The 15402-nt window shown below is 33.7% G+C and overlaps 1 protein-coding gene across 2 annotated transcripts in view; it reads right to left on the bottom strand.

Annotated features, from left to right (window-relative positions):
• The window catches only part of LOC126864158 (MATH and LRR domain-containing protein PFE0570w-like), a 32655-nt gene that overhangs the window by 6790 nt on the left and 10463 nt on the right, over window positions 1-15402 (bottom strand). For both annotated transcript variants that reach the window (XM_050615180.1, XM_050615181.1), the window contains 3 exons: window positions 6141-6427; window positions 5773-5994; window positions 5184-5471 (listed from right to left, as the gene is read on the bottom strand). In XM_050615180.1, the coding sequence (XP_050471137.1) occupies window positions 5184-5471; window positions 5773-5994; window positions 6141-6427 (797 nt within the window). The remainder of the gene's footprint in view (window positions 1-5183; window positions 5472-5772; window positions 5995-6140; window positions 6428-15402) is intronic.

The raw sequence follows: 15402 nt of genomic DNA, 5'->3' as shown, positions 1-15402 counted from the left end.
TACAATCGAGTGTAAACGACTGTAAGGGAAAATAGAACACTAAAATGGAAAACTGCCAGTAACTTTGCCAAGTACTCTACCGTTTAATATAATCGAGTGTAAACGACTGTAAGGGAAAATCGAATACTAAAATGGAAAACTGCCAGTAACTTTGCCAAGTACTCTGCCACTTAATACAATCGAGTGTAAACGACTGTAAGGGAAAATAGAACACTAAAATGGAAAACTGCCAGTAACTTTGCCAAGTACTCTACCGTTTAATACAATCGAGTGTAAACGACTGTAAGGGAAAATCGAATACTAAAATGGAAAACTGCCAGTAACTTTGCCAAGTACTCTGCCACTTAATACAATCGAGTGTAAACGACTGTAAGGGAAAATCGAATACTAAAATGGAAAACTGCCAGTAACTTTGCCAAGTACTCTGCCACTTAATACAATCGAGTGTAAACGACTGTAAGGGAAAATAGAACACTAAAATGGAAAACTGCCAGTAACTTTGCCAAGTACTCTACCGTTTAATATAATCGAGTGTAAACGACTGTAAGGGAAAATCGAATACTAAAATGGAAAACTGCCAGTAACTTTGCCAAGTACTCTGCCACTTAATACAATCGAGTGTAAACGACTGTAAGGGAAAATAGAACACTAAAATGGAAAACTGCCAGTAACTTTGCCAAGTACTCTACCGTTTAATACAATCGAGTGTAAACGACTGTAAGGGAAAATCGAATACTAAAATGGAAAACTGCCAGTAACTTTGCCAAGTACTCTGCCACTTAATACAATCGAGTGTAAACGACTGTAAGGGAAAATCGAATACTAAAATGGAAAACTGCCAGTAACTTTGCCAAGTACTCTGCCACTTAATACAATCGAGTGTAAACGACTGTAAGGGAAAATAGAACACTAAAATGGAAAACTGCCAGTAACTTTGCCAAGTACTCTACCGTTTAATATAATCGAGTGTAAACGACTGTAAGGGAAAATCGAATACTAAAATGGAAAACTGCAAGTAACTTTGCCAAGTACTCTGCCACTTAATACAATCGAGTGTAAACGACTGTAAGGGAAAATAGAACACTAAAATGGAAAACTGCCAGTAACTTTGCCAAGTACTCTACCGTTTAATACAATCGAGTGTAAACGACTGTAAGGGAAAATCGAATACTAAAATGGAAAACTGCCAGTAACTTTGCCAAGTACTCTGCCACTTAATACAATCGAGTGTAAACGACTGTAAGGGAAAATCGAATACTAAAATGGAAAACTGCCAGTAACTTTTCCAAGTACTCTGCCACTTAATATAATCGAATGTAAACGACTGTAAGGGAAAATAGAACACTAAAATGGAAAACTTTAACATCAATTTTGTTGTGTATCTAAGCAGATAATTTGATCGATAGTCGGATCTTTAAAATGACATTTATCTAAATTTTTGATTCAGCTATGTAAATATCGATAAACTGCGTTTATTCGCTTACTCGCTTATTTGTAATCATAACAGTGATATCGAAAAAAAAGACGAATATGATAAGAATAAAATGTAACGAATGATTTGAAATCAACACAATCTACAGTTAACGATAAGTACTTGTTCGATTGTTAATTTCCGATTAACCGTTAAGAATCCACTACTTGCGTTTTGGCCCAACTACCGAGGTCCTCGAAATTCGATCGTTTAATCAAACGAATGTTTAATCATCCGAGACATTATCACTTATCGAAAGAAATCACATGTCCCTAATATTTATCGATTTTGACGTATGACGTTGAGGCTTCCTATTGGAACATGTCACGATGCATGCATTGATCCTTAGATTTCGTGATATATTTTATAATGTAAATCAGAACCCTGTCTTAATCGGCGAGCAACGCTCAACTGGAACGCAGATCTCAACGTGTAGAGGATGACACGGTTCCTAGACTCTCATCATTGTATTCTGTTCCTTGATCTTCGGGCAAATCTTACCCAATAGACGTTGAAAAGCAGACTCATCCATACGCGAATGATTTCTACGATTCATTCGTCTGGAGTTCTTTTAATAACGCGAAATTAGAACGTCCGTTTCTCTCGACTAACCATCTTTTTGTCTATTTCTCTTTAGTCTCTAAGTCTTAATTTTTGTATAATCAGCACCTATTATAGTAATATATTTATATTATAGTAATTGCGTTAGACATAAGTAAAGGCAATATAAGAGATGTAATCTGGAAGTCGTCCAAAGCCGAAAGACTAAGATTAAATAAAATAGAAATAATAAAAATATTATAGTAATCCTGTTATAGTAATACTGCAGTTGGAAGATAATCAGACATCGTGGAAGACGTGTCCCGATGTTGGTATCGCGCCAAAAATTCAGAAGAATCGGTAACGCGGAACTAAACTCAGACTGATGCGGATCTTATGAAACCTAAGCAGAAGCTCATGCGTCGTCAAACATGTTTCAACGCGTATAGAAGCCTTCGTCGTTCGAGTAATCAATGAAACAAATCACAAAGTCCGATTGTTATGTGCTCTAATCTTCATTCGACTTAACGAAGATAATTTTACAAATTTGAAAACAGTAGGTTCATTGTCGTACTTTTAAACGGATACTATCGTTACAGCGCGAGATCATAAAACCATAAGTTAGAAATATTACAACGTTAAGCGATAGACGACCGTTTATAACGGGGGAGACCGCAACGACGCGGATGTTAGGAATTAGCATAACTTTTCTTCCTTTCCTTGAACTCGGTGCGCTTTATTATCTTATTGCCTGCGAACCGTTAAACCCGGTGCAAACGAGCGGTTTGCGACGACATCATCGCCGCGAGGCAGTTTGCCATTGCGTTTTAGGTGCCGTTGTAAACGAAGGGTCGCTTCCTAGATGCATGTTAGACGCATCGATGCTGTAGCTGAGTATACACTGAAAGACAATTGTTGGCAGATACGTGTCAATACGCAACCAGTCGGTATTTGCCTTTCCTGAAAAATCCGTAGAAAGGCAGATGCTAATTAGCTGTGACATGTATCTGCGGATAATTGTTCATAGCAAGTGTACACTTAGCTTTAGAATACGCTTCCATGCAATGGTCATCGTAAAGTAATATACAGAGCTGTCCACGAAACAACAGCGAACCGTTTTCATCGCTACGCATTTGCGTCATGACAAGATGTATTTTACGCTTCGTTTTACACATCGGCATAGACGCATCGTCATATCCAATAAAACGCTCCTATGAAGCGGCAAAGCTTCGTGGAACTCGTGGGCAGCGAGCTTAAAACGCGGTAGGAAATTGCTGCGGTGAAAACTGTTGAGGTATGTATAATTTTCTGTGCTGGACTAGGTTAAATGCGTAGTAGAGATACTTGTATGTGAATATCAGTGTATGGAAATATGTGTGTCCGAAGCGTTTCGAAAACAGATGAATGTAAACTCTTCAGTCGGTTAAGGTCCGTCGAAGGGTCGGTTAAGGTCCGTCGAAGAGTCGGTTTACAGTCGGGTATAGAAGAAAGTGCTGAGACGAGTGCAAATGTGTATCGATGAATATATAAGGAATCGTCGATGAAATAAATATATCATTTTTTTAATATTAATCCTCAGTATAAATTTAGCGTTCCTATAACATTATTTCGGATCTCAAAGATCCACAATTCTCAACAAAAACGTTACAGCAAACCGCTAAGAATTGCGTCCCGTACGAACTTCTTAATGTAAATTGACGCTACATTTTCTCTGAGAAACGAGGACGTTATAATCGTAATCAAACTACGGATTTTTATGCATTTACGTGACATTTGAAATATACATGTAAAACACAAATTGCAGAAATATGTAGAATATTATATTTGTCATGGTTTTCGATAGACAAAACAAATCTCTGTTTAATCTTTGTTCTGTTTCTTTAGTTGTGACCATAAAAATATAAATTTGCATAAAACACCGTGGTCTAATTGTAATTTTCATTTCTAAGTACAATTGTTATTGAATATTTATATTATAAAAGAATGATGTCTTTTGAAATCCTAACATGTTTCAACCTCTCCAAACTTTTATCTACACAAAGTGTTTGATAAAAATAGAAACCCGACAAAATCCTATCACTCCTGAGAATATGTCGATTCACGATCCATAAATATGAATGATCTTGGGAATTTGCCGTATTCAGACACGTGCTATTTAAACGTCCCATTATCCGAACGGAGCATGCCTCTGCTGTCAATATAAAGTGAAATTAGCATTCCATGTAATCATGTAAACGTAGAAGGCAGAAAAATTGGCGCAGACGTCGCGAAAAGTCGAAGGCATTAGTGAAGCATTTATGATGTGAGATAAAGAGCATTAGACGATCCAACGTATAAACAGAATGTAATTCAATACGATTCGACGCTTTAAAAAATTAATGCGACTCTGATAGTAAAAATACACAACCCATAAAGAATTACAGATATTGTTGAATATCGTTGAAGTCTCGATTTACCATCGAATACAAAATTATGTTTTACTTCAAGAAAATTGATTTTAGATTCAATGTTGACGAAGTATATTCTACCATCTAGTTAGAAGATTCTTGGTGTTTCAATGACCGATTATCTTAATTAAAGAGGTCGTTATCCTATGTATATTTGTTGATATGAAAAAAAAATATTACGAAGAGAACGTAAAGTGCGATTATGAAATTGGTAGATGAAAAGCAGCCAGAACCAGATGGCAGATGTACATATAAATAGTTTTGTTCAGCTGTATCTGCTTAAAAATTCCGCGATAAGAGTCACGTAACGGAATAGTTAAAAAGTGGCGAGAGGAAAAAACCAGTTGAAAAAATTATCTAAATCGTAGCTACTGAAGAAAGTTTTGACCAAATAAAAAAGCAAAACAGAATGGAAGATATTCTTATATTGTTCGAAGCACGTATTCACATGCTAGTTCAAGATAATGAGATCATTCGGATGACCATGTAATTTGCATGAAAAGAATTTTAGAAATGAGCAAATCATGAGATCGCTCTTTAAATATAAATTATATATAAAGAGATATTCTGTTTTACCAATAAACAACAAAATTTTCTGTTTAAATTCACCAGTCTCCTAATAATAAAAAATTGAATGCATTTTTTCGAATACGCTAAAGCATAAGGAGTTAAAAACGAAAGATTGGTTATTCTTTTAGTGATAATTAAGGTTATTTGCTAGTTACCTGTTTAGGTTGCAGAACGCGGATGGAATTGAGGGTAGCTGCACCACCATGAAGAACTCGAAGACTCAGTTTACCCGACATTTCGGCAGTGGTAGCAGTCGCGCTTCTCAATTCCTTCTTTGCAGCCCTACCAAATTCCTTTTCAACCTTTAGTATCAAAGGACCGAGAGTAAATCTCGTTTTGATCATGGTGTGATCGCTCATCATGTTCACAGACACGTCTCCGGATCTTTGTAGGCTCGCGAGTCCGTAAAGTGTGGCTCTCGCCTTTGGTTTATTTTTCTTTGTCTGGAAATTGATAAGAAATGTTATTTGATTTTATTTATCGTAAAAGTTACTTCCTAGACTTTTAAGTACACGTGTACGCGTGCATATTCGGTCTACAAGAAAATGAACTATTATATCTTCTGCAAAGCAATTTTGCAAGAGAATTGAAAATAATATTTTATAAGAAAAGAAAAGAAATCGGACCGCTTATGTACACAGCGAATGTAAGACAAAAATCTACAAAGTGGGTGTTACAAGGAGCAGAATCAACGACTGAATTTTAAGTATATTAAACTAATTAAGGTAACGGTATGATTGTTACCTTATTTTTATTACTGCTAGTCTGTTTCGTTTTGTTCTTCGTTCCAGCACGAGTTTTATTTGATTTTTTGCTATTCGAATTAGATACTCGTTTGTTTGTAGATTTTGTCGTTGTCTCCACGTTTGATCTACTTGACACTTGAAGTTCAGATACGATAGTAGTTGCTTCCTTTTCAACGGTAGCAGCTGACATAGTCGTATTTTCAACGGCCTCCAGAGTTTTCTAGAAACGAATTTGAATTAGTCAGTTTAAAATTTACTTTAAAACACCGATGATTAAATTTTCAACGACAGGACTCTGTTTTAGTAAGTATGGTTTCTTTCAAATGAAAATGTTGTTCTTAATAGCGTAATTCAAGTTTATTATACCTGTGTGTTTTCAGGAACTTCTTCGATAATTTTCTCTGTGGTCACCGAAACTATTCCCATATTGCTCTTCTTTATTCCAGTCTTGCTATTGTTCTTCTTCGTCTTGCTTTTGCTCTTCTGTTTACCAGACTTCGATTTGGCATTCGCATTGGACAATTTCACCGTCACTGGGTCATAATTGCTACGTAAGATTTTATTAATTCTTCCTAAGATGTTGTCCACGAAACGATTGTATTTCGCCACGTAAATCGCCGATACGTCGTTGCTTGGTTCCGACTGCATCATTCCTGAAATTTATCAATTTATTGTTGTTGTCTAATTTTCATTTCTCTCCAGAAACATCTATTGAAACTCGACACGGAGAATGTTCAATTTATTAACGCACAATTTAGCGATCCACGATTTAAGTCTTCTTCTTATTATTTTAATTTATTATTCGTACTTAAAGTCCTCAAATTTAAAAATCCGCGTCGTATACAAATTTATTTTTAATATTTAAATATTTATTTAACATTTGTAACGCACAATTTAGCGATCCACGATTTAAGTCTTCTTCTTATTATTTTAATTTATTATTCGTATTTAAAGTTCTCAAATTTAAAAATTCGCGTTGTATAAAAATTTATTTTTAATATTTAAATGTTTATTTAACATTTGTAACGCACAATTTAGCGATCCACGATTTAAGCATTCTTCTTATTATTTTAATTTATTATTCGTACTTAAAGTCCTCAAATTTAAAAATCCGCGTTGTATAAAAATTTATTTTTAATATTTAAATATTTATTTAACATTTGTAACGCACAATTTAGCGATCCACGATTTAAGTCTTCTTCTTATTATTTTAATCTATTATTCGTATTTAAAGTCCTCAAATTTAAAAATCCGCGTTGTATAAAAATTTATTTTTAATATTTAAATATTTATTTAACATTTATAATATTGCTCAAATATTTGCATTTCTATTTATTTATATTCATATGTTACTTAGATTTTGATTTCGAATAGTCAATCAAGAAAGAATCATTTGACCTACGAGAGCTCCCAACAATGTCCATAATCGAATTAAAGTCCAGCTTTCAACATCTGCCAGGTTATCGACCACAATGGTGATTCAATGTCAACGACCCATTTTCCACGATCAACAAACATTCACACATACTTTCAGCCATTTAGTAAATAATGCAACGAATTCGAAATTCGAAGAGTACGTCGTAACACTTCCCCGTAATTTAGAATTTCAAATTATTGCGAATCGATTTCACATCTATCCGTATATCGGACAATTACCAGATCAATTTATCCAAAGTGAAATCGCGTTAACGATCGCGTTTCTTGGCAGCGAGCTAATGCAATTTAATGGTCGAGCATCGGGGCATTCAAATCGCTGTGCATTTGTTTTCTAAGATAGTAGCTAGCGTTAAGCTATGCGATGAATCGACACGAAAAAAAAACTTCCGTGTGGCGACCTCGATGAATTAAGTTCGTAAGAAAGAGCGACAATGTTAACGGTATATCGGAATCCTCCTGCGGAGCTGAACTGGTCTTCGATCTGGGCCACGACCTGCTTCCTACTCACCTACAGATCTATCTAGTCAGCGCGTGCAACCATACGGACAAAAATTCCTTGTGTCTATCTAAAAACTCTCCCCGGTTGTTGATCCTATTCCAGCCACTTTCTTCCGGACGGTTGGTCATTCGCGAGGATCCAAATACTCAGACTGCGGCCAATTAGAAATAGACGCGACGTGAAGTTTCATTCAGCAAAATTCCGTGTCGAGTATTTTTAGAAATATCTAGTAAATGTATTTTATTTGTAGGTTATGTTGAGTTGCAACATAAGTTGTATGTTACCAATAAGAGCTTCGGTGCTTTTACATTTATTACAATATATGTCATTTACGTTAGGACTTAATGCAACAACATTGATTAATTATTGTTAACAAATTTGAGATGCGGAGAAAAGTTCAATCTACCTAAACCTGTTCCAAATGGAGAACTTGTAAATCTGTGAAAACCTCAGTACTCTCTAGAAGCAAAATTTGATCCAATCAAACTCGCTGGAAATGAAAAAATTCGAAGTTTCTAGAAACAGAATTCGATCTCATGAAACTGGAACAAATTCTAATAACAAACTCTAAAGCTCCCCGAAAAAATCGAAGAACAAGTAACAATCCGACCAAAGAAGCTCCTTTCAAATTGAAAAATCCCGAGCTCCGTCAATTAAATTTCGTCACAGTCTACTAAAAAAAAAAACCTCGATTCAATTAAACTTCTAACATCTAAATTAGAAAATTATAAATTAAACAATTAAAAATTAAATTACAAAATTTGAAGTCTCCAAAAAATGCAAAAGCAAAATTTAATTCAACCGAACAAAATCTTGAAACTTAACTAAGCCCCGTTAGACTGAAATGATTCAAAAGAGATGTGATGTCAATGATCGATTGCAGCTGATTGGGAATGCGAGAAGAAAATAGAATGACGTGGCCGGTGATCGGGGACGAGAGACAGCCATGACTTTGGGTGTGGGTCAGGGTCATGGACGAGAGAACTCTTTCGCACCGCCACGCACGCTTACGCTTAACGTACTCTGGGTCAGTGGCCTCGTTCTGTTTTGGACCGAGTGCTTGGTGAAAGCTGAGAAAAAATTTCAACCCGGTCACACCTTTATTGGATCTGGCCTCTCAGCCGGAGTCCTGTAGAAAGTTAATTGGCCCCGACCAGCTTCGTTTAATTAAAATTTTTGACGCGTCACAACGTACCGCTTCTTTCGTTACGATTCGTTTCGTTTCGCGTCTATCATTCGCATTCTTCTTCTTCGATTAATTCGAATGAAATTAATTGAAGCCGAATCGAACGATCGTTCCACGACGAAATTTAATTCGTAGACTGTGTATGGAAATTCGTATTTTTTAAGTACTTCGATAACGAGTATTGTACTTTGGCTGCTTTGTATATGTATGTATATGTACAGGATGTCCGAAAAAATCGGGACAAAACTTATGTTACGTGGAAATGAGGTCACGTAGGTGAAACAAGTTCGTACAAACTTATGTTCGAAAATGCTTCATCGAGGAGTTACAAGCGTTCGAAGAATTTTTATTAATTTTTTTGTCAGTTATAAGATATTTTTGCGATTTCTTTCTTCTGTAAGAACGCAGGCTACCAATCGTCGAACCCTTTCGAATAATCCTACTGTTATGAAAATAATAGTAAATGCATTTGCGTCTATCTGCGATTTTGTGTAACTAGTCATAAGAACAACTTTCACGGAAATCTTTGAACGCTTACAACTCTTCGATAAATGAGCATTCCTGGACATAAAGTTCATACGAACCTTTTTTACTCAGTTGGCCTCATTAACGCGTGATTAATAAGTTTTGTCCCGACCTTCTCAGACACCTTGTATAGTTTGGTATATTATAAATACTGTGCATTTTTGCACCTTTAAATTTCCTATAAACATACAAACATACAAACATTCGGAATTTATTACTTAGAAAATAAAGATGCGCTTAATTACATACGCCTCGTTTATTCAGTATAGTAATTGAGCGCTATTTTGTTGGAACGTTTGATGATGATCATTACGTTGGAAAACTTTTTATAATTTTTAAAGATTAATATTTAGTTCTTCTTTGTAGTTTTACAGTCGCTAGTTTGAAGTTTTTAATTAAATTCCTTTTAATCTTTTCGTTACTTAATTCGATTCAATTCCGTTTTAATTAATTTTTTTCTTTAGCTGAATTTTTTCATTAAATTCTTTTTAAATTGCATATTGCTTATTTAAGTCTTCCAGCTTAGTTACATTTGTTAATTAAATTCTTTCTATTTCGCCTAGGAGAAGACGCTGTGCTTTTATAAACGAAATGTAATTTTCTGAAATTAAATTCCTTTTAATTAAATTCCTAAATCGAGCTAATGCTTGTGTTTTTTGTTGAGAATTTTTCATATAGAGTAAATTATAAATAAATGAAAGGTGATTAACGTAACGTGAAAAATGTATCGCTCCAGGAAATGGCTCTCGAGAGTAGTTTGAATTATTAATGTATCATTAAACCAAAGTAAATGAACTAAATAATTTTAATTTAAATTTTACGAAGTTTCAAATTTAGACAGCATTAAGAAAGATGATTGTAATTTCTAACGCTAATTGTAAGAGAATCTCTCATTTTTCTAGAAGATTCTTAGTCAAAACTCTCGACCAACGTCTTTAATAAGAAATTCTTTCGTTTTCCTAAAATGTAAAAAGTATCAAGCTATCCTACTTTTATTTCATGAAATAAATTATATTAAATAATTACACGCGTATATGGGAAATAATCTACTAATAATTATCCAATGTGCCATGAATGTTTAAACACACTGCTTGCAAATAAATACACGTACAAGCATGATATACCTATAATTATATAATATGCTTATATTAATTCCACTCTAACTACAACCTTTCACTTAGAAAAAGAAAGACGATCAATATTCGTTCCTTAATTACATTTAACATTAACCTGTTCTGTAATAACGTTACTATGTGCGCATAATAAATATTTAATATTATGCCATCTAATTGATCTACTATTTATGCATTGCTCTACAGATACTATGATTTTACACGTACTACTACTACAAGGTAAATTTCTACTACAAAAAGAAAAGGAAAAAGCGGGAAGAGAAAATTAACATCCATTGTACGTTCAATACTCAATGTAGCACTATAAAGTGTTGTGTGCTAACTTCACCGTGCACGTAATAGGCAGATGTAATTTTTAACACTACATTATATTGTGCATTGTTCTGGTGATGCTGTGCTTTGGTACAAACTAGAAAAGGTGTGGAATGCGTGTAAAAAGGCCCAAAGTTTCGTGCTACTGTCCAGTAATACGTGACCGTCGGTCGTCATAAAGCCGTCCACCAAACACGTGCATCTACTCGTCAAGGATAAGGCAAAGAAATTGCAAGCAAGGGGTGCATTAAATAGTTCTACGAACGAGTGACAAGACAAGCAAAGGATTCCTAAGTAAAAGGAAAGACTTCCGGCAACGATCATTAACCCTTTGAAGAGCAATTAGTTATAACTATAATATCAATTGCAAATGACACCAATTAAGAGGCACATTATATGGTCAAACGTAATTCGTCTTCTTACAGTATTTTATAAATAAATACTAAGCATTTAGTAATATAGATATTTAATAATACCACATATACACTATGATTATGAGTATAGAAAATTTTGGACGTTGCATAGTTTTTTACGTATTATTAATTTTTGAATTCATATGTTATTATTATCTTTCTCTCTCTTTGATCGCTTCTTTTCAGTTTATTAGGAAATCTAAAACTTGTTCTGTTTTTTTCTAATAGATCGATTTTACTACAATTGATAAATAAAAAAAAACGTATTCTCAATGCAATTTCATTCAAGATATTATTTTAGCTTCACTATTTTAAATAATACTTATAGAAAAATTGATAACCTAAGCCCAACCTAACCTCTTTTATACCTATCATTTCTAAATAAAATTATATTTTATCTAAAAGCTTTATAGAATATAAATATTAATAGATACTATCTGAAGTATCAAACTCCAAGAAATTGAATAATTGTCCAATGATAGTAATTCAATGAAAAGATCCAATAATTCAAAACTATAATAGGAATATAGAAAATAATTGCTCCAAAGGGTTAACCGAGCTAAGTGACACAGCACATCACGTATTAAATGAAGAAAGTAGCTCTAAACGATTAATACCGGAGATTATTCATAATTAGAACGGTGTATCAAGACGTGGAAAAACAAAACGAATAATCGTTCCTCTTCTCGTTTTTCCCTCGATTAACGAGGGAAAGAGGAAAAGAGAGGTTATCCTCTGGATCACGATTAACCTGGACAAATACACGAAACTGGTTTGAACACGGACGATTGGTGACAGAAATAAAAAGGCGAGACACACAATTTATTTTGTTGTTTTTTTCTAAAAACAATAAGTTATCTGTATTTTTGCAATCCAGAACGGACAATATCTCTGTACAAGCTTCTTTTCAAACAGAATTGTTACAAGTCCTGCGCGATAAACAACACCGTTTCTCGGCCACAATTTTATTTTACAAATACACATTTTCTCTTTTTTGTTTCTTACATTATTTAAATTAAAATAATTTTAATAAAAGATTATATTTATAATGGAGACTTAAATTATAAGATAAATTTGATTTGAATCCCAATTGTTTATATATACAAGAAAAAAGAAAGTTCATTCATTGAGAATAAATGTTGAAGAATTGAAAGAAATCCAGCGTTAAAAAATTGCAGTGACCAGTTGCGGTATTGCTTACTCAGCGAATGAATGACATCGTTCACTTTATGGCTCTCTTTCTCTCATTCTTACGTAAAGACATACGGATCCTCTCCTTTACTCCTCGTTTTATCGTTAGTCGATAAACGAGTAGAAAAAGGAAAAGAAATACGTGACGTGAGGTCACCAAGCTAAGATATTTTCAAATGATACCTATTCCTTCACATCACCAAAGTACCTTTTTCCCTTCATTCTATGTCGACCAATAAATATCCAAATTTCTATTGTACAATTTATGTTTTCCGTAAAAAAGAAATCTTTTCTCGCACATAACTATTCAACATCGTAAAACGTCTCGCTTTTTCTGCAATCCTAAAGTTCACATGAATTAATATAATATAGACTGAAAGACAAATAAATACAATAAATATGAGAAGGAAGCATAAATACAGCTTTAGAATCACATGATTCACGGAACGCTCTACTGTGTTGCAAATAATTGGAAGTGCGAAATATTTTTTTCTTTTATTGGAAACAGTTGGAAGAAAGAAAGAAAGAAAAGGAAAGAAATGCAGGTACAGATCGAAAGGTACTTTGAATTCTTCGTTCCGTTACTTTCTTGCTATCAACAGCTTCGTTCAACAACGCTTACACGAGTTTCGAATGTTTTTTGATTAAAAGTAAATGTTTTTGTTTCTACTAATTAATGTTAATTACGACATTTTATAATCGTTATCACGCGAATATTTGTCTATCAGAGGTTTGTAATACTTCATTTGTAATACCGTTATCGATCATTGTTTTGACATAAAAGTTAGGGTTTTGAATGTGTATGAGAGGAATACTTGCAATTGTTATAGGGAATTAAAGATCTATGTACATATGTTCTTAATATACTTAAGTATCGATAAAATAATATGTTTTTAAATCTGTAGCCTCTACTTTACAGATGTGTATATATATATATATATATATATCAATACTACTGTGGCTGTGTAGATTTACTCATGTGCTTAATTCACGAATATTAATTCTTTTACTCTGTAATAAGTGCTAATTATTTACTGTTTTAACGTTATATCTGGACTTAATATTATACACAATTTATATTCAGTAATCCTGTAATTCAACATTAAAGTCGACATGAAAAGTGAACTTTGATGTATACAGGTTACCTTTGGTGTACGTCAATCGAGTAGCTATTAAAATAGGTAGAGAAAAGATAAATATGTATGATAAGTGCCGATAAAATATCGCGTGTATAATTACTGGATGTTTAAAGCAGACAGTTAAAATAACTAATGAAAAAGTTAACAAGCAACGTATTTATAGATCTCTTTTCAAATGAAGATTAAAAGTGAAGTTAAGACTGAAAGGTTAAGGTTAAATTATGTTAGAAGTGCCACTCGATCGATATATAAATAGTATATCAAGAAAGATTCAAACAGAATAAATAGTGATAATAAGAGCTTGAATCAACGGTCAGTGTCAGTAATTACGAATATTATAGAACTTTCCTATCTACTGTTTCAATCACGCTTTCACGTGACTGCAAAACATTCCCACCGCGCTATTAATGATTTCTTGACGTATTGTCAGCAGATGCAATAGCCTAACGTCATACGCGTCTACATCATTAACCTCACTTCACCTATCACTAGAAGAAGAAAAAGAGTGAATGCAATATAGCAAATATTGAAAAAACAGCCTATCTTAGGTAATTTTTGCTATAACTGTCATTTCATTATTAGTTACTGTTGTTAACGACTTATTGTATCTACCATCTATAGTGATGCTTGAAACCTGAAATTCACTCCGCATGAATACGGAAGTCTCATCGTATGCATATATTTTGTATCTACTTGTAATTTTCTATTTCAAGCTTCCTACTTCACCCTGATGTTTTACCTAATTTACTTTTTCCAATTGTGTACTTTTCAAAAAAAATATAAATCTATGTACTTAAATACAGATATTGAAGTTTGTAATTATATACGTGTATATTAAAAACACGGATTTTATATTCTCTAATACATTTTACAGATATTTCTTCAAAACACATTCACAACTCTAATCTTTAATCAAAATGTTTATGTACATTCCATCTCTTATAATTCTGGTGGTGATGTTACTGGTTTAACAGTTAGAATTGAATACCGTAAACGGAAATCGTGTAAGCTCCGTTGGAACAACCGAAGAACGCGTGGTTGGGAGTTACGAGAAGGCATCAGGATGTTACGTATTGACTTTACCATGCTGTTCGACCACGTGCGAATCGCTTCGAGTAGAGGTATCCACGTTAATAAATAGAATAAATATACTACCGCTACTTCTACTAATCTAGTGTTACATGTCTACCACTACAACTGGGCGTTTCAATGATTTTCAAGCGAATTTTCAAATCGAAAGCAACAAGTAGTTAGTCAAGAAAAGAAAAGGAATCTTCGACGATCGATTTTAATTACTTTTTAACGATCGACCAAAATTTTCTTAAGCGTTGACGCTTTTATTTTTTGGAAGAAAATTTCTGAAACTACTGTCAAGAAAAATTCATTATGGCAAAAATGAAATAATATGTCGAACAGCATCGGTGGATGAAAACTTCTCGAATCGGAGCTTTGCCTTTTTATGAACGAGTGCGCAAGCTCTAGTGGTCGGCAGATTTTAGGCTAGCTTTTGCTTAGATTACGTTTCTTCTTCTAAAGACTGTAGAAAATAATTAACATCTGATTAAATGGACAAGAGTAAAGTGGATCACATGTAAAGAAATTTTAATTTTGAACGAATTACTCTTGACCGTTCATATGTTTCTATATGTTTATGTTTTATGCAAGTGCTGCTTGAAAATGTGCTTGGTGAATAGGGTCCTTGGATTGGTGTCTCGTTTTTCTTGAACTTTGCAATTGTGTAGAACTTCTATGAAGTTTTGGAGCTTGTTACTTTTGTTTTAAAGAAGAAGCTT

Source organism: Bombus huntii, chromosome 3, assembly GCF_024542735.1.
Source record: "Bombus huntii isolate Logan2020A chromosome 3, iyBomHunt1.1, whole genome shotgun sequence".
Taxonomy (NCBI): Eukaryota; Metazoa; Arthropoda; class Insecta; order Hymenoptera; family Apidae; genus Bombus; species Bombus huntii.
This window is presented reverse-complemented; position numbering and strand designations above follow the sequence as displayed.